This window comes from Neolamprologus brichardi, chromosome 12, assembly GCF_056152115.1.
Source record: "Neolamprologus brichardi isolate AB-2024 chromosome 12, ASM5615211v1, whole genome shotgun sequence".
Taxonomy (NCBI): Eukaryota; Metazoa; Chordata; class Actinopteri; order Cichliformes; family Cichlidae; genus Neolamprologus; species Neolamprologus brichardi.
Genome location: NC_142115.1, coordinates 4232508 through 4253382, shown reverse-complemented (window position 1 = coordinate 4253382; position 20875 = coordinate 4232508). Strand labels below are relative to the sequence as shown.

General features: G+C 40.9%; 1 protein-coding gene across 1 annotated transcript; it reads right to left on the bottom strand.

Moving 5' to 3' along the window:
• Window positions 1–4080: 4080 nt before the first annotated feature.
• Window positions 4081–17211, bottom strand: LOC148100136 (glutathione hydrolase 5 proenzyme-like). Its single transcript, XM_087848922.1, has 11 exons — window positions 17106–17211; window positions 16924–17031; window positions 13055–13232; window positions 12806–12966; window positions 12433–12579; window positions 12170–12300; window positions 11418–11602; window positions 11222–11313; window positions 5129–5235; window positions 4875–4985; window positions 4081–4790 (listed from the first exon to the last, which is right to left on the bottom strand). The coding sequence occupies exons 1-11, from the start codon at window positions 17116–17118 to the stop codon at window positions 4653–4655; spliced, it is 1371 nt and encodes a 456-aa protein (XP_087705048.1). The 5' UTR covers window positions 17119–17211; the 3' UTR covers window positions 4081–4652.
• Window positions 17212–20875: the final 3664 nt, after the last annotated feature.

The following is a 20875-nucleotide window of genomic DNA, read 5'->3' as shown; positions in this document are numbered from 1 at the left end:
CCTCTGACCACCACCAGTAGGCCAACATGGGGTTAGTGTCTTGCCCAAGGATATTTGGCATGCAGCCAGGAGGCAGCCTGGGATCGAACCACCAACCTTCTGATTAGTGGCTGACCTGCTCTGGCACCTGAGCTACAGCCACCCGCAGAAATGACAACTGGCCCGTTCTATAGAGTGCATTCCAGTTTATTTTTTGTGTGTATTCCAAGGTATTTATAGTCTTCCACAATGTCCTCAGCAACCTCCTGGAAACAGGTGTCACAGGTTTTCTGGTCCTCCTACAATCAATTCTTTGGTCTTTGTCAAACTGCAAAAGATTCTGCTTGTACCACATACCAAAGGAGTCAATCACAGCCCAGTAATCCGTATCATCACCCTCACTGATGCATCCAATCACCAGTGTTGGAGAGTAATGGAATACATGTACCGCCGTTGCGTATTTAAAATACAAAATATGAGTAACTGTATTCCGTTAGTTACCGTTTAAAAGGGTAGTATTCCGAATACAGTTACTTTGTTGAAATAAATGGATTACACGGCGGTCTTTTCCTGTTTCATATATTAGGCTATGCTCTCTCTATTTTTGGTAATTCCACACTGAAAGAAACCTAAACAAAACACGGATTAAGAGGCTCTAATACCTGTGTGTCAATCTGGCGGCTCATGTCATCTCTATTTGCGGCCCCCATAATGACATTAAGAAATTTTTTTTAAAGATTTAATGTGAAGGCAATAGGCAGAGTGTTACAGGCATTGCCCTAAAGCAGTGGTTCCCAAACTTTTTTTGCTGGGCCCCCCTTGTTTTACAAGAACAATGTTCGCGCCCCCCCCCTCGCGCGCGCGCGCACGCACGCAAGAACACATCCTCCAACCACACACACCCATATTTTGCTCCATTGCGGTTTATTTCACACCTCAAACATTTAGTAAACAATTAAGCAAATACAAGTAATATGCAGGTAGCAAGAAAATAAACTAATAAAGTCTTTTACGCTACGTCCGCACCTACACCGGTATTTTTAAAAACGCAGCTGTTTCGTCCACACATAAACGGCGTTTTGAATCACCGAGAATGGAGATTTTTTAAAACTCCTTTTTTGCGTTTATGTGTGGACGAGGAATATAGAGTTCGTCATGCAACGTCAAAGGTATGTGCCTTTTTTCACGTCACGCTGTGCGCCACGTTATTGTTTACATGAGATGAATTGCAGAATGGCAGATAGAGACGAAATACTGTTAATCTGACTATCTGCAGGTTTTACACGCTTACATATACATGCAGTTACTGTCCCTCCATTTAGAAAGGCAGAGGCATCACGGTGTAATTATTTTACATGTAGTTGTTTTTTTTTCCTGTGTAATAATATTCAACATTGCTATCAATACATTTTTCAAAAAATCCCTCTGCAAAATGGGTTCAAAAACATAAACAACTGTTGGATGCTGTTTGTCCGTGATTTGAACCGGGGGAACAAATCGTGGCAGGATCAGCCTGATATTATTTGTATCCCACTGTAACTTTACTGTATAAAGAGCTAGCATCTCCAAAATGTCAGGAGTAGTTAGTCATTACAACAAGTGTTTGTGAACTACAAATCAAGAATGTAGGATACTGTTTGTCCGTGATTTAAACAGCCCAGCGCTGCTCCCGACAAAGGGAAAACCAACCCTGCAGGGAGACCTACCTCGGCACTTGTGCAGGTGAAATCAAAGGGAAGATATGCTTCACCATATTTTCTAGTCTTTGGCTTAGAATGAAGTTGGTTTGGAAACATATTCAGCTATGCTTCATCTCCTGCTTTGCGTTTGTGTGGGCGCCCCGTGCTAGCAGTGTCCAAGCGTTGTTGTTTTTTTTGTTTTTTTTCCCTTTTCATGCCGCGCCCCCCCTGCAATGGCTCTGCGCCCCCCCTAGGGGGCGGGCCCCACACTTTGGGAACGTCTGCCCTAAAGAATGTATCCTCATGGGCAGTGTAGTCCGTGCTGCAGGGAGAATGGACTGCCATACCCGTTATGTGCCCATGAGCGCGAGGGAGGGAGAAAAAGGAGAGCCGATCAGTACAAGTTGTCACCGACCAGAAGCGGGAGATGGAAGCATGTAAATATAATAATAACAACCACTGCAGTACTGTGTGTAAAAAAAAAATATATATATATATATATATAATGATGTGCTATGTGACTGCTAGCGACACAGCTATGTTAGCATAATATAAACAAGCTAACTTTTGTTCCACTCGATAAAAGTTAACGTGAGTGTTCTCGGTGGTCAGGAACAAATGTAATCACGTGGCAGGATGCTGTAAAAGGACCAAACTTCAGCCAGGAGAACAACTGAGATAATCCATCCACAATACGAGGTTAGTCATTCATATACTGCTGCATGGGCTGGGCTGTAGTTACATCCTAAGGTTTTAAAAACTGAGCTTAAATAAATGATTAGCGGTAATAAAAGCCGAGGGAGGTCAACAGTGATCACTGACTGTTTTAGGAGCTTTTTGAGATTAAATAGAAGAAAATACAAAACATTAAACATGTTAACAACACAAAAGCCATATTAAACGCAGACTACTTTAGGCCCGGAAGTAGGATTCATCAGGTCATCACTTAACGACCGGATTACTTATGTCTGAGTAAAGGAGCAACCAATCACACAACTGGCTCCGCCTTGTCTTTCTTGATTGACAGACAAAGTCATTCTGCTGAAAAGTTGCATTGTGAAATAAATAGGTCATCGGGAAAAACGGGATTTTGAAATAAAGACTGACTTTGAAAAAAAGGACATTTTGGATTAAAAAGGGCTGGAAATAAATAAAATGCCTCAGGAATAATCTCTGTTATTGTGAAAAATAATGACCATGAAATAATATTTCACAATAATAAGTAAATTTATATAGCAGACTGTAATATATTTCACAATAATGAGCTTTTTTTTCAAACTGTGTTCCATTATTTCACAATATCCTTCTCACATTACATATCTGTGTCTTATTTATTCACAGTTATTTATTTCATCATGACCTATTTATTTATTTAATTTTGAACACTTTGGAGTTCCATAGGGCTGTAGTTACATTGTAAGGTTTTAAAAACTGAACGTTAAAATGAACATTGGTAATAAAAACCGAGAGAGGCCGACAGTGATCACTACCTTTTTGGGGGGGCTTAAACAGAACAAGATACAACACATTAAAACATGTTAAAAACACAAGAGCTTTAATAAATGCAGAATAGTTTGGACCTGGAAGCAGGGTTCATCATCACCACTTCAAGACCTGATTTAAAAAAAAAAAAAGAACAATTACACCAAAACAGGTCCCTAAAGGTGAGGTTGTGCTAAAAAGAATGATAACAAAAAGGCAACAAAATGTTTTTTCAAAAATGGCCAATTTTTGACACCAAAGGGTTAAATATTTTTTTAAAGTAATGTAATAGTTGCTTTTTCTAGTAATTACTTACTTTTATAATATTGTAACTCAGTTACTAACTGTTTTACTTTTTTGAAGAAGTAACCAGTAGGGATGGGTACCGGTACCGGTTCTGACACAAACGGTAGTAACCAGAACGAAAAGCAGCACACATTTCGGTGCTTTTTTTTCCTGATAATCAGAATCAGCCAATCATTTTACCTTTCCAAGGATAGTAGGCGGGCCCAGGTACGTACGTTCTTTTACAGCAGAGCTACAGATTAAAAATGCCCAAGGCGAAGCAGTCAAAAGTCTGGCTGTACTTCACAGCAAAAGATGCAAACTCAGCAGCCTGCAACAAGTGCTTTAAGCTGATACTGTGATACTGTCAAAGGAGGTAACACCTCAAATCTGATGAAACACCCGGCGACGCATAGCGTTTTTTTATAGCAGAGAAATGCACTGTACCTACTATGGGTGTGGTGCCTTTTATCGGACCCGGAGTTAGCAACATCCCCCAAGAACCTGAAGAGGAGAGTCCTGGCCCCTAGCCCTGCCAGTGTAGAAATTATGACGGATGATAATGGCAGTTCTTCTCTGCGTGAGTAGCTTAATGTTGTTCGTGTGTAATTTACGTTGAGTAGGCTAACTACGTTATTACATTAATGCATGTAAGGTGAACTAGCAAACATCATCATAGCTACATGCGGCTGTCTTCTTGTTTGATGGCAGATACTCCCTTCACCCTGGCCAAAAAGACTAAAATGACCAAAGAAAAAGTGGAAAACAGCTGAACATGAGAGGTTTTTGAACAAAGTTTGTGTTTTTTCCATTGTTTAAGCACTGCTTCCAGCCAAGAGTGATACCATATATGCCCCATAGCTGCAGAAAAGGCTAACATTGTTATCTTTTTACAAAAAAACAGCTGAACATGAGAGGTTTTTCGACAAAGTTTGTTTTCTCCATTCTTTAAGCACCGGTTCGAGCACTGTTTAAGCACCAGCACAGTTTCAAAAGTACCGGTTTGGCACTGGTATCAGATAAAACCTAAACGATACCCATCCCAAGTAACTATAACTATAACTAACTAATTACTTTTTCAAAAGTAACTTGCCCAACACCGCATATGAGTAAAGAATGAATGTATTATCACGTAACAGATGAATATAGATGGACCAATGTTGTAGCTACAGCAGTGTCCATAACCTTAAGACCATGCTGTATAACTAACATCACTGACTCTTGGTCTCAGTAACCAGCTGCTTTGCCTTTTTTCCTTTCATCAGACCATGCAGAGATACAGCTGCCCGCCTTTTCCACAGCGTTAACTGTGTTGTAGAATTTTGCTATTTTATGTCCCAGAGCTTCAAGACCATCAACTACATCCTGCAAGGCAAAGAGGAGAGTCTCAGATGGAACAAGAGAAGTAGAACTTATTAATTTATCATTTAAATACATTGAATAAATTACCTTTTCAAGCTTGGATTCAAGTGTTACTTCACTTTGAGAGTCTACAAGAACAACAGGCGTAATAATTGCCTCCTTAAGGTTCTTTCCAAACCAAAGGTGGTTCATGAGTGCCTTGAAGAGAAAAAAAATGAGATGACAACGTGATGGTTACAGGATAAATTAGGGTGAAGAATCTTGTTACTATGATGCAAGCTTTAACAGCAAATTTATTTAATATGTAATGACACTTTTGTGTGTTTACCATGCATACGTACCGAAGCCACTGCCGGTGGAATCGTTTCAGCACCAGACCCTCCAATCACCAACATCTTCGACTGAGACTTCAGCACAGATGGGGCCATATTGGAGGGAGGTCGCTCCCCTGAGAAATACAACAAATACCAGGACAACAAAACCTTTTTTTTCAATGGTTTTGCAGGACAAAACTAGAAAACAGAAATCAGTCTGTACACACATATTTGTGCATAAATCATTCATACAAATGTTTCACACACAAATCAGTGACTGTATTTTTATGCAGTATTTTCATACCTGGATTTTTTATGCTCTACAAACAAATTTAGAAGTGCCTCTGCCCATGCTTATCAACAAATGAAAGTGCATACACAACAAGTGAGTGCTCTGTACTGAATCTGTATCAAACAAAAGTGAAATGTAGGGGTATACGGTAGAAATGATATAAATTTGGCCAACGGTAGAGATTTTGACTATACCGCTCTACCGCGATAGCGCATGTTGATGGTGTCATCAAGCTGCGCCTGTTTTCGTTGAAAGCATCGCAGCTGCTGCGAACAACATCATCTGCAAATTATGGAGGGTGACATTAATAGCAAAGAGACAAAGCACTTTTGGAATATGGGGAAAGCCAAAAACTGCGCTTCCTCCACTTCCGTACCATTGATCCATTAATGTTGAATTCTCTCGCAGTTGCTCTGTAATGTCTCTTACCATTGCTGGTATGGATTCCAAGAGAAAAAAAAAAAAAAAAAAAAGAAGAGTGTGCGTATGTATGTATATATACGTGCATGTGTGTGTAGATATATACAGTGGGGCAAAAAAGTATTTAGTCAGCCACCGATTGTGCAAGTTCCCCCACTTAAAATGATGACAGAGGTCAGTAATTTGCACCAGAGGTACACTTCAACTGTGAGAGACAGAATGTGAAAAAAAAATCCATGAATTCACATGGTAGGATTTGTAAAGAATTTATTCGTAAATCAGGGTGGAAAATAAGTATTTGGTCAATAACAAAAATACAACTCAATACTTTGTAACATAACCTTTGTTGGCAATAACAGAGGTCAAACGTTTACTATAGGTCTTTACCAGGTTTGCACACACAGTAGCTGGTATTTTGGCCCATTCCTCCATGCAGATCTTCTCAAGAGCAGTGATGTTTTGGGGCTGTCGCCGAGCAACACAGACTTTCAACTCCCGCCACAGATTTTCTATGGGGTTGAGGTCTGGAGACTGGCTAGGCCACTCCAGGACTTTCAAATGCTTCTTACGGAGCCACTCCTTTGTTGCCCGGGCGGTGTGTTTTGGATCATTGTCATGTTGGAAGACCCAGCCTCGTTTCATCTTCAAAGTTCTCACTGATGGAAGGAGGTTTTGGCTCAAAATCTCACGATACTTGGCCCCATTCATTCTGTCCTTAACACGGATCCGTCGTCCTGTCCCCTTGGCAGAAAAACAGCCCCATAGCATGATGTTTCCACCCCCATGCTTCACAGTAGGTATGGTGTTCTTGGGATGCAACTCAGTATTCTTCTTCCTCCAAACAGGACGAGTTGAGTTTATACCAAAAAGTTCTACTTTGGTTTCATCTGACCACATGACATTATCCCAATCCTCTGCTGTATCATCCATGTGTTCTCTGGCAAACTTCAGACGGGCCTGGACATGCACTGGCTTCAGCAGCGGAACACGTCTGGCACTGCGGGATTTGATTCCCTGCCGTTGTAGTGTGTTACTGATGGTGACCTTTGTTACTTTGGTCCCAGCTCTCTGCAGGTCATTCACCAGGTCCCCCCGTGTGGTTCTGGGATCTTTGCTCACCGTTCTCATGATCATTTTGACCCCACGGGATGAGATCTTGCGTGGAGCCCCAGATCGAGGGAGATTATCAGTGGTCTTGTATGTCTTCCATTTTCTGATGATTGCTCCCACAGTTGATTTTTTCACACCAAGCTGCTTGCCTATTGTAGATTCACTCTTCCCAGTCTGGTGCAGGTCTACAATTCTTTTCCTGGTGTCCTTCGAAAGCTCTTTGGTCTTGGCCATGGCGGAGTTTGGAGTCTGACTGGTTGAGGCTGTGGACAGGTGTCTTTCATACAGATGATGAGGTCAAACAGGTGCCATTCATACAGGTAACGAGTGGGGGACAGAAAAGCTTCTTACAGAAGACGTTACAGGTCTGTGAGAGCCAGGGATTTTCCTTGTTTGAGGTGACCAAATACTTATTTTCCACCCTGATTTACAAATAAATTCTTTACAAATCCTACCATGTGAATTCATGGATTTTTTTTTCACATTCTGTCTCTCACAGTTGAAGTGTACCTCTGGTGCAAATTACTGACCTCTGTCATCATTTTAAGTGGGGGAACTTGCACAATCGGTGGCTGACTAAATACTTTTTTGCCCCACTGTATGTATGTATGTATGTATGTATATGTATGTGTGTTTGTTACTTGTAATTATTACTGCCTGTTACCTGTGGTAATGTAATTTATAATTTATATATTCTGTATTCAGTTATGAAGGCTCTAATTGTTGTTTGCGAGCTACCGTTGACATGCTTGTATGTGTCCGGGGCTGTTGATGGGTCTGTATGCAATGATGGGCGTAGCTGCGGGAAGTTTATTGTTTTTTGTTGATGAGTGAGTATACGGGTGGGATTTAATAAGTTTTCTTCGTCCCACTCCTTTTTCAGGCAATTTTTGTTTTTTGTTTTGTGCATTTTATGTTCAATATAGGTATTTGTTGTGCCTGAAAATGAACAAATAAATGAATGAATGAATGTTGTTGCAGTATATTAATGACTAACCTCGTATTGTGGATGAATAATCTCAGTTGTTCTCTAAACTGAAGTTTGGTCCGTTTACATCATCCTGCCATGTGATTGCATTTGTCCCTAACCACCAGAAACCCTCACGTTAACTTCTATCAAGTGGGAAAAAGTTAGTGGCCATCCTTCAGCTTCACTGTGTTAATGTTATGCTAACATAGCTGCATTGCTAGCGATTACGTAGGACATCATTATATACCAGCTAGTTCAACTACAAAAGTCACTGCTGTTTAGTTTTCTGTCTTCATTTATGTTGGAAGTGATACCAGAGCTGTACGTTTTAATTATTTCAGAAATCTCTCAGTCAGAACATGGTATATTATGTTTAGGGGGAAACTACCGAGCTAACTTCCCGCTAACCTGTAACTCCGTTGAATTTAATAAATTCTGTTTTCATGGATGCCTGGATGTTAAACTTAATTGTTACACCTAGTAAAGCAGCAACGCTGATCATTTTATTAAAGGTGAAAGAATTTAGACAGTTTTTAACTCTCAGTGATACCGCAGTCTTCGTTTGACTTTGGGACCTGAAGCAGACAGTGTTGCCAACTCCTCAGTAAGGAAAATCGCTATCGGCTGTCCTAAAAGTTGCTAGATGTCGCCAAATGACGTCATTGCCTAATTTGCATAATTGGTCATGCTAATATAATTGTAACCTACGTTGTTGGAGAGAGAAATAACATCGTGGAAGAGACATAAAGTGAGTAAAAAACGTCCTAAATGCATTTAGAATTTATTTAGAACTACAAATTAAATTTCTTTTAGCAATAATTGTTTTTTAATGTCACAATTCCAACCCTGCTCCTTTATCCGGGATTGGACTGGCAAAAGTGACCCGAAATTGGCACTCTGGTGGAGTTACTTTGTGTGTGTGTGTGTTTATAAGTAGTTTTAAACCTGATCCACAAAACAGCATAACAGTAAAAGAAGAACTGACTGCGTTACAGTCAGTGCGGGAGCAGAGGCTTCACTCATGCGCGATTCATTTGCAGTTTGGACGCACAGGTGTGAACGTCTCCTGCCCTGATAGCAGCTGGGGGAGGACTATCCTCCGCTTGTGAGCGCTTTGGCACGGGTGAGGTGCCCAGGGCAGCACCGCTGTTTGTTGAGAGTAAGAGCGATACGCGTTTTCACGTCAAAAAGTCGTCATAAATAAGTCTCCAATAACACCAGAAAAAGTCGCCAGATTTGTTGCTAGTCACTTTTTAGAAAAAAAGTCGCTAAGGGGGTCTGAAAACTCGCTAAATATAGCGACAAAGTCGCTAAGTTGGCAACACTGGAAGCAGATGGAGTTTTGGACCCAGTTTTGGATTACTCTGCAAGGTTCCTGACTACGGCAGCCGTAATGCTCGGGCAATCTATCAAGCGGTGCGCCTTCATAGCTTACCAAAGTCGTACTAAAACATTTTTTGACAGATTTCTGCGTGCCATGTACTCAGTAAGTACATTAAGAACTCATGCATAAGGCACACTGTCAGTTTTTGAGGGAATTAAAGGATTTTAAGTGTGCCTTATAGTGTGTAAAATACGTTATACAGAAGAAATACTATATCGCGATATATATTGTTACCGCACATGCTTCACATTATACCGTGATATGGATTTTAGGCCATATCGCCCAGCCCTAGTGAAATGTCTGTCAAAGTGCAGCTATTAATGAGACTGTCACAGTGTGTTAGATTAATAATAATAATAATGGATTGCATTTTATAGGGTTAGTTTCGGGGCCCTCAAAGCACTGTACAATTCCACTATTCATTCACTCTCACATTCACACACTGGTGGAGGCAGCTACAGTTGTAGCCACAGCTGCCCTGGGGCAGATTGACTAATAATTAATGTTTGAATGATGCTTTTTTACTAGAAAAGAAAAAACTGAACAATATAAATTTTCCCACATGTCACAGTAACGGTATCTTCATTAAAGCAGGGACCACTCATGATCTAACAGTTAATAATGTTTGGTGTTCTGTATTTTCATTTCAGGTTAATATTGTGGAATAGTTTGTAATGCTGGTTATTACTAATTACATTTAGTACAAAAATTTGTCCCAATTAGTAAATTTGTCCGAAAGCCAATATAAAATTAATGCATATTATTTTCTCATATTTTCATACTATATGGTGATCCAGTGTAACTCCTTTAAAACTCGTTATTCAGAATCTCAGTAATGAAAGTAAAATTCTTTCCATCCATCAATTATCCCAGCTGACCAGAAGTTAAATTGGAATTACAACAGCTATTGCAAACTTAATTTTATAGAACCTTGAACACACTTTAATCAATTATTATAGATCTATATATAGATTCACCAATCGACTCTCTTTGGTTTATCCTTCCCAGGGTTGCAGGGGCCTTGGAGCCTATCCCATAGGGGAAGAGTCAGGGTAAACCCTGGTCAGGTCGCTAGCCTGATGCAGGGCTAACACAGAGAGACACTCACATTCACACCTATGGGCAATTTAGATTCATCAATTATCCTAACCCTACTAACTGCATGTCTTTGGACTGTGGGAGGAAGCCGCAGTACCCAGAGAGAACTCACACAAACATAGAGTGAACATGCAAGCTCCACACTTATGAGCAAGTACTTGGTGACAGAGGGAAGGAAAAACTCCCTTTTAACAGCAAGAAACCTCCAACAGCACCAGGCTCAGAGAGGGGCAGTCATCTGCTGTGACCAGCTGAAGAGTGAGGTGAGGAAGAAAGGACAGATTTAGAGAGCTTATATAATTTGCGATTATAGATGTTCACTCAGAGCTCAACTGTGCCTGTTTTTGAACATTGAAAATATTTTAGCAGGCTATGACATTAAATAGAAAATGCAATTTATTCCAAATTTACCTGATGTGCTTTGTTTTGCCAGTTTTGTTGACCATTTTTATGATCGAAAAAACAAGATGCGTCACAATGAATTATGAAATGCCATTTTCTCTTCTTATTTCCTCAATGGTGCTTTTGTTTGGGGGTACTATTAGATTAATAATTCATGGTGTGCAGTTTGCCCAGATGTTGTTTTTTTTCTTTCAAATTTCTTATATTTGCCTATATATGCATGCATATTTATCAAGTATATGTCCTCGGAATTCCCATATGCTTGTTTGCCATTCACCTACGGACCAGTTTTGATCTGAGGACACCACAAGGGTTACCCATGTGTAATGCATCAGTTTAGCAGATAAAGTAAAACTGCGAATTAGCACTATAAAAATCAGAACTGAAGTCCAAAATATTTGTTAATAAATATTAAATTTAGAAGGAATCCTGCTGATCTCTTACCATGAAAGATGTTATCAGCTCTACCACAGAAGTCAGAGAGCTGGTTGTTGAGGATGATTCCAGTGCTTGAAGAGAGGACATTGGACCCAAATCTGTAAAGCATAAACATTAAATGAACGAGGTCTAAACCCTGTCACACTGTTGTGGAAAAGTCAGCTGGTTTCTAACAGTGAAACAGAATGATGCAGGTACGGACTCATCGTCGATGCTGCTGGTGACAGACACAGCAGATCCATCTTCAGCCAGCACAGATAAATGTGTGGTGCCGATGCTGTCCAGATACGAGTTTTTGCCGTAATACTGGGGATCGTGAATCTTGTCGCTGCTGATCAAGCTCCGTATGTGGTTGGCAAAGCTATCCACTGTCAAATTCTTTGCCATCTGTGTGAAATACAGAGCATTAAGACCCATAATTAAATAAGCACATTACAGAAAATACATTGATATCAAGAAAATTAATCACTAATCAGCATCACTGATGCTGCTGGTAACGAACACAGCAGAAGCACCTTCAGCCAGCACAGACCAATGTGTGATACTGATGCTGTCCAGACATGATGAAAAGGTGTAACTAATGATTGTTATAATAAGCTTCTATAAGAACTTTAAGGGTAAGTAGCAGCCACGTAGTGATATGCAAATGCCCTTGATAAACTGATAATTAACACGAAGTCACAATCTCACCCCAGCAAATTAACCCAAAGTCCGACTGTGCAATGCTCAGAGATATTACTAAAAAACTTCAGGCCACAACTCATTATCAATGTGCACAAACCGACTGTGGTGGGATGTGGTTTTTGGATGAGCTGCAGGCGGAGGTGGAGCAGTGGGTTCAGGCAGAGCAGTGACTCATGTGGTATTGCTCCTTTTACCCGTTTAGTCACTTAAATATAATCATACTATATGCAACGAAGCAGGTGCAAATCTGTAGGATTTTAAGATACTTACTTTGTCTGAGCTGAACTTTGGATCTCTGATATGTTTCTTTAATCCGTTGGCAAATTTTAAAGCTTCAATATAACGGTGATAAAACAAAATCTTTTCATCAGTCGTCTTAGGTTCTGAATTCATTTTGTATCCTGAAAATATAAATAATTGTTATTTCTTTTATTTAAAACATAATTTCTTAGTGTATCACATTTGTAAAGATTGAGTAGGATTCTTTTCTTATATGAAATAAACTCTACATGCTAGAAGCAACAATCAGGAACCTTTCATGATGTTGAGGATGAAGCTGAGGATGGCTCCCCCTGCAGGAGGCGGAGGGAAGTACATCCGGTACTCTCCCAGAGAAATATTCCACGCATCAGTAACATTAGGTTGATACGATGCCAAGTCCTCCAGTGTGAGTTTTCCTCCTAAGCAAAAACAGTGAAACAAATGATTCTGTTGAAGAAAAATGAACACAATGCATTTCATACTCAAGGCTTTGAATGGCTAGACAGATCACAGTGTGGCCTGTGAGGGATCATGTTAGATTTTTATAGAACCAATTAATTTTCTAATTTGTAATTAGATCATTGTGCCTGGCAGACATAGAAAATGGTCAGAAAAGAGAGCAGGACGACTCCCGTCTGATAATACCTGCTTTCTGTATGTCACTGATTAAATTCTTTGCTATTGTTCCATTGTAAAACACATCTGGTCCCTCGTTTGCGATCGTCTCCAAAGTGTCAGCCAGTTTCTCAAATTTCACAGTATCACCGGTCTTAAGCAGGTTCCCATTTTTATCTAAATATAACTCCCTAAAAGACAAAGACAGTGAAATAAAGCTGAAACATTCATTGTTTCCTCTTTGTATTTTTGAAATCACATTGTGGGTGTATTTCATACCGTAGTGACGTGTTACCAATGCGTGGGATGTGTTGGCCTTGGTAGTAAGGAATAGGGAATCCTTCTCTGGCTAATTTGATGGCAGGTTGAAAGAGGTCGGCCCACGGCAACTTCCCATAAAGCCGGTGTGCTGCTTCATAACCTCGAATTTCCCCAGGAACCCCAATCCATCTGCTATCTGGTTAGATAGATAATGGATAGTCAGTGCTGGAAAGTCACACATACATTTGCTCGTGTTTTGAGTAAACTGTAAGTAGTGTTGGGGAGTAATGGAATACATGTACCGCCGTTACGTATTTAAAATAGAACATATGAGTAACTGTATTCCGTTACAGTTACCGTTTAAAAAGGTGGTATTTAGAATACAGTTACTTTGTTGAAATAAATGGATTACACGGTGGTGTTTTCCTGTTCTCTTCCGGTCGATTCACTCGGTACAACACATAAGTATGGGATATCACACCCTCGCGTGTCCTGGCTGAAGAAACCTTTATTCACACCAGATGACGTGTGATGACACGCGCACGGCCGTGCCTGCGACATATAGCCGCTGTCATCACAGTCATTACTCAGTTCTTACGCTCTTCACCTCGCTGAGAACACCTCTGCCGAGTTGGGCTAGCTAGCTGCTGCTAGTTAGCTCCATTGTCTGCCGACTTGAACTTAGCTTAACTTAACCCCTGTTGGTGTTAGCTTCCACCGCACAGTTGGTGCTAGGCTGCTGGCGGAGCAGCGTTTTCCTGTGCAGCATTTCACTTTGTTTTTTGGAATGGACTCCAAACCGAAGCGAGCAAAGCAGAAATCTTCTGTTCGCCCCTGTCCTCAGGGATGCGGTTTCTCTTTGCACGACAGCAACCAGCACGATGCCTGCCCTGTCTGCCTGGGGATCGTCCATGCTAGGAGAGCGTTGACGGAGCCCGAAGCCTGTGCGTTTTGTTGCTAGCTCCGGCGCTCGACCCTGGAAAGACGGGTGACATTTGTGGAAAAAGTGCTGGGACGCTCGGCTGTCGCACGGCATGACCCTCTCCTTTCCGAGTCTGGAGCCCCGGCTTCGTCCGAGTCTGAAGACGAGGATTTTCCGGTTGATGTCCCCGCAATTAGCTGGGCTGACCACATGGAATATGTTGACGGGTTAGCCGATGACAAGCCGGAACCATGCAGGAGCGCTGACGGGCTTCAGCCTGGGTTGAAGCCCACCAGCGCTCCCCAGGACGATGATGACGTGCTGGACATCGGCCTGGACATCCATGGTTTGTCGGAGGATGAGCAGGAGAGCTCATTGTCGGCCCAATGTGCCGCCGCTGCTGCGCTGGTCGGCCACAATGACACCTCTCTTTTCTCCCTGTTTCGCCGTGCTGCTGAGAAGCTGCAGGTGGACTGACCCTCTCCTCTGCCAGCTCAGAAGCTGTCGCGGTTCGCGGGATTTTTTCCTCCCACTGGAGCCCGCAACGGCCAAAAACTGCCTTCCCATGTTCCCAGACTTTGTCTGTGAGCTAACAGCATCATGGGACAAACCTCTGTCTACCCGCATCACTGTGCCCGGCTATGGACAGTACATGGAATTGGATGGCACCGAGGGGGCTGGCTTAGCTAACCCACCCCCTATGGAGCCGTCTCTGGCTGCTTATCTGGCCCCATCCCATAACCATGGTGTCGGCGGCCCCGCAACTCTCCCTTCCAAGCACTGCAGATTCTCTGCTTCGCAGCTGGAGAAGATTTATAGAGCTCAGGCCAGCACTGCTCATGCCATGAGCTCTGTCACAATGCTCCAGACGTACCAGACAATGTGCCTGGCGGAGCTCGGATCACTGGTTCCTGATGACAGCCCGCTGGCACCTCTTCTTAACGAGGTCAGAGTCGCCACAGATTACATCCTCCGTGCGTCCTGCTGTGCAGCGCTCTCCCTGGGCAGAGGGATGGCTTCGACAGTAGTGGCGCAGAGGCACCCGTGGCTGACCCTCTCTGACGTTCCAGATAGGGACAGAGCTGGCTAGATTCGATCTGAGGAAGAAGCAGACGGAAGCTCTGCGCGACATCATCCCCAGACGTCAGGCGAAGCCCAAGCCTGCAGCTAGCTCTCACAGGCCTACTGCTCCTCTGCGGACTGCCAAGAGACCGGCACCCACCGCTGCAGTGGGTGTGCCGCCACCCCTACTTGCAGCCCGCATTACGACGTAAGGAAATATTTTTTAGAATTATTCACAAAAGTTATTTAATATAAAGGCAATAGGCAGAGTTTTACAGGTATAGCTCTAAAGAATGTAGCCTCATGGGCAGTGTAGTCCATGCTGCAGGAAGAATGGACTGCCATACTTGTTATGTGTCTGTGAGCACGAGGAGGGAGAAAAAGGAGAGTCGAAAAGTACGAGTTGTCATCGAGCAGAAACGGGAGCTGGAAGCATGTAAATATAATAATAACCACTGCAGCCAAAAAGAGTGCCTGACGAGCCCAGTTGTAAGTAAGCTATTAAGACATGACATGACATATTAAGATTTAAAGCTCTAGTTGGTATTGGTATGATGAGTAGCCTTCAGTAAAAGTACTAAATCAAACAGCAATGGTACATTCATTTAGTTGTAAAAAGCATGATAATATATTAAGTAATCCAAAGTATTCAGAATACGTTACTCTCATTGAGTAATGTAACGGAATACGTTACAAAATACATTTTGGGGCATGTAATCTGTAATCTGTAGTGGGATACATTTTAAAAGTAACCTTCCCAACACTGACTGTAAGGTCCTGACCTTTAATGATCTGAGATGACATTTGTTATAAACTGGTGGTGCTGTGTAAATACTCCCCCATACTACTCAATTTTAGAGGGAAACACTGTACTTTTTAAATGTGGGTCCATTTGTAACTAATTATGTTGAAGATAAATAGGTTAAAAGTATTGGCATTGGCAGTACTGCTCTTAATTTACTTACCATTTATCAGAGCGATACTAAAATTTGTAGCATTGAACAGACTATATTCTATTTCAAGCACGTAAAAAGTCGTGTGGTTAAGGCTTACTTTGAGTTTAGAAACCATTAAAATGACAATTCTGTTTACTGTTAAAACACACACATAATTTGGTGGAAATTTAATATAATAGGACACTTTAGGACATTGAGGCTGTGCCACAGTCATTGTGCTCTGCGCTGCAATTGCTTATAAATCCTTTTTCTTCTTTTAACAAATGTATTTAATAAAGGCATTTTAATACTAGAACCAATTTGCCTCTGTAGTGTATCTTCAAACTTGTGTAATTTTTGGGGCTAGTCTGAAAACACACTCTCTTTATATTTTCTAGGAGTGAAATTTCCCTAGATGGTGCTGTTGCATTTTAATCATAACACCCCCCGAATGCCTCACCACAACAGTAAGCATGTACTAAATTTTTCATGGTTCAGTGTGCAATCCACAAATTGACATTATCCATCATTCAAAAAAGAAAGCCATATATAAAAATCATCCGGAAATGCTGCTGTATTTTTCAGGCCAAAGCTCATTTAAAAACTATGGAATTGGCTGCTTGCACATCTGGCAATACACCATCAGTGCTGAAAGGTGTACACAGCTCTTAGAACAACTTGTGCTCCCATCAAGTTGACATCAGCAAGACCACGCATACTGTATCTATTACAATTGCATGGCTTCACAGAAGAAGTACTTGGGTTTTAAAATGGCCTGCTTTAACTTCAAACCCTTGACCAAGAAAAAAAAACTTTACTGGATACATCATGAAAAAAAAGAGAAAAAAAACATATGACAAAAAGGATCCAGGAGTGTGGAGCAGCTAGAATCCTCTGGCAGTGGTCCCCCGGGAACCACTGGACTAAACAATCGTAAATATTAGCATTATGGCAGAAAAACAGCCCACCTTGCGGCCACTCCATGGTCCACTCTGTGGTGTTAGGACACAACTTAAGGAGGTCAGAGGTCACGTATTTGGGGACAGTCTCTCTGGAGGTGATGATTTTCACTTTACCTTTGAAAAGATGACATATTATTACGTTATTCCCCAGCAGGGCTGAGCTAAGAGGAGCGAGGGTGTTTTGTTACCGGAGCTGTCCATCACAGTGAATATGACCCCGCCTCCGATCCCTGCGCACTGTGGGTTAATGATGGAGGTGCACAGCAGCGCAGCAATGGCAGCATCTACTGCAGAGCCGCCTTTCTGAAGAATGTCCCTGAAACAGTTCATCGTTAACACTTTAGTGTTATTGTTATCATGTGTGTTAGGGGTGCACAATTACAATTTTGATGAAGACTGCAATTGCCATGACTGAATAATACAACGATGTGTAAACGATGTAACGGTGTAAACAGCAGTTTAAAAGTGAAAGCAGTGCTCTGTGGTTTTAATCCTGTGTTAGGTTTTGGTAATTGCACTGAATTTAAGTGAATAAGGAGGACCAACTTTATTTTGATCCAAAGATTTTTACATTAGTAGGAAAGTTAGAATATGTATCAAAAGAAGCAGAAATGACACTAGCATAATGTTGGCAAATAAAAAGGTGGAAGTTAAATGGTTACACACCGTTTCAAACAATAACCTGAGAAAAATATTCCTGCAGAAAGTTGCAGAAAGAGGTAAAATAAGACTGAAGCTTGCAAGGTTTAAATTAACTGAATTAACCCTACATGAGAAAAAGGCAAGTAATTAAAAAAGAAATGAAAGAATCAGAAAAATGTTGAATGTAAGCTGTCATTCTTTAAGAGGCTGGAAGACTTGATACTAGAATTTGTGACTTAGCCCTTTCACGCACAGTAGTCACTACAGTGGACGGGTAGTGAAAGGCTGTTTTCTTGTATTTCTGTCAGTGTTGGTGGTATACTTGCACATAAACCAATACATTGGACACTGATGTGTCACACTACGGCCACCTAAGTGGACATGTAAAAACCTCTTTGAAAAGTACATATTTAAAAATGAAGTTCAAAAATATTTTTTCATGTCTAAAGATAAATCAAAAGACTAAGGATAAAAAAATCCTTGAGGTTGTCTGTTAAACTGTTAAACAAGGCGCTGCCATCCTGCATTCCAGGCTCCCTCCATACAAGGTAAGGTTATGCTAGGTAGCTGATATGCATTTACATGTAAATGTTTTAGTAATATCTCTTTAACCATTTGTTTTCATATTGACTTGAAATAAAATATCACTGCTGGTACTTCAGCTTACTGCAACCTACTGCAGCTTAAGTATGCATTTAAATGTAATGCTTAGGCGAGGCAATGTGTGTCTTCCACTTGTTTGACCAGCAAAACAGGTCTTGGATCCGGGTCTTTGAAGTGAACACACACACACACACACGCACACACACACACACACACACACACACACACACACACAGAGAGAAAAGTAGCATGAAGACCGACGAGTAAGATAACAGTGGGTACAAAGAAAACTGACTGGAAAAGTGGAAAAATTAAACAGTGAAATCTGGATGCAATTCAGTTACATTGTAATACAAAGACAAACTAAAACTGTTTCCTTGATGCTGCTTTTTTAACATTTTTGTTTTACATATTTTATGTACTTTTTGTTGTGTAATTGTCTGTTGGTTTACTGTAAATAATTGAAATTTTATAAATATTATACATGCAATCAGGGATGGGTATTTGTTTTTGTACTTTGAAATATATTTCTGTTACTTGTTGAGAAAAATAAGCCATAAAAATAATAAACATTTTATATAACATATGTGATACATTAATCATTTCTCTCCAAAAAGTTGATTGTGTTCATCTGGACGTAGCGTTTTCTGGGAGAAACGTTTCGTCACTCATCCAAGTGACTTCTTCAGTCTCAGCTGACTGCAGGTTTCAATCTTATAAACAGTACATTTGCATAATGACTGAAACCAGCCCACTGAAGGAACAATGGGCTGTGAGGTCAGTTCCTTAATCATAATTATGCAAATTCTCATGACCATTGATCAACAACCACTGACCAAAACCCACTGATCAAAGACCACTGATCAATGACCACTGATCAATGGCCATGAGTACCATTCACAGAGAGTTGGGGAATGGCTGCAATCACAGCATTGTAAGATGGCGAAAGATGTACCCTTAGGCCCCCTCCTCGATTCAGAGATGGTCTTTCCATCTGTTTATAAGATCGGGGAAACCTGCAGTCAGCTGAGACTGAAGAAGTCACTTGGATGAGTGACGAAACGTTTCTCCCACAAAACGCTACGTCCAGATGAACAGAATCAATTTTTTAAAGATTTACTTTCCTGGATGATTGAGAATGCATCAAGACATTATTTTGCTAATAAATGATTTTCAGAAACTAAAACTTTGATGACCCTCTTGGGAGCCAAATAAACCGGCTCTTTTCAGTGAGCTGAGTACAGATGGACTGATCCGATATTACATATCAGTATCGGTCTGACCTAAATTACTGGATCGGATATCGGAGAGAAATAAAAAATGTAATCCGATCCATTAAATATCAGGAAAGCACCTCACAAAACTTGCGACATGGTGTAACTCAGCTCATAACGTTAGCACGTAGGAGCAGTGTGCGTCAGGTGATAGAGCGGCTGTGGCGCGTGAGACCTGTCAGCGGTCTGGTTGATCATTTGAAGCCTCGCCACCAAACCGGCATTTCATCTCCGAGGAAGTTATCCCAGAGAGAAGTAAAGCAAGTGTGTAAGTTCATCTCTGAATGTTTGTAAAGCATTCCCGCGTTAAGCTTAACAACCGATATATGGAGCGACTGCCTCTTCTCTCTCCCTCTCCTGTTGCTACTTCAATCATGAAACTGATCAATGATCAGCTGATCGGCTGTTCTCGCCCACTTTGCACCAGAAAGAGGAAACCAGCGGCTGAACAACAGCAGCAGCTTGATAAGCTGTTGTTAGAATTTATTTAATATTACTTTCTACACCAGGATCCTTTTTCTACGTAGCTGACGGCTGGTAACTGTGCAGGGGCGGATCTAGCAAAGTTTTGCCAGGGGGGCCGATAGGGCATTAACAGGGAAAAGGGGGCACAAAGACATACTTTTCTTTCTTATTCTCATTTAAAATGTCGAGCTTTTAATAAATAATTATCTGAATCCTACATCCCTATCTGATGTAAAATGTATAGAAGTCCATTACTGTATATAGTAACTGTTAAGTCTAATATACCCTAGTAAGCTATAGTACTTTTTCCTTTGGGAAGGTACCATCTGTGCAGTCTGCAATTCTTTTGAAGAATATGTTGAATCTATTTAATTATTAATAATTTATTGTCAATTTTCTTTACACGTGCATTAAATTAAAGTTGATTGCGTCGATTAAGCATCACGAGGCAGAGGGGGGGGTGATTCCCTAATTTTTTCTGCTGGAAGTTGACAACCCTATTAGTTAGGCTGCTTAATATTTCCACTAAGTACTCTTTAAAATACCAGAATAGGGAGGATGCTGTAGGTTTAAGTTTATTAGATTGATCAGTATTGCTGAACTATGAAATATTTTGGGTGCAGTGTATTTTTTGCATACAGGTATAACGGAATAGCTTTAGTGTATGAACTTATACAAAATGCAGCAAGATATAAAAAAAAGGTTTATTGATTAAAAAATACACTATATCAGATTCATATCGGTATCGGCAGATATCCAAATTTATGATATCGGTATCAGACATAAAAAAGTGGTATCGTGCCATCTCTAGAGCTGAGCCATTAGAACCAGCTCTTAAAAGAGTTTTAATTCCCATCACTAGTAAGAAACATATTTTTAAATTGTTTTAAATACCATTTAATATCAATATGACCTTGAGATCAATCTACTGACATCTAAGAAGATCTGGCATGAATTTTTTAATCACAAGTTAT

Bases quoted from the DNA above. Each gene is read 5' to 3' on its own strand.
- LOC148100136 (XM_087848922.1), bottom strand. The intron at 12,967-13,054 runs GTATGAAATACA...TTTGTCTTTTAG, and splicing joins ATTGGTAACACGTCACTACG to GGAGTTATATTTAGATAAAA. The intron at 11,603-12,169 runs GTAAGTATCTTA...TATTTCACACAG, and splicing joins CAAAGTTCAGCTCAGACAAA to ATGGCAAAGAATTTGACAGT.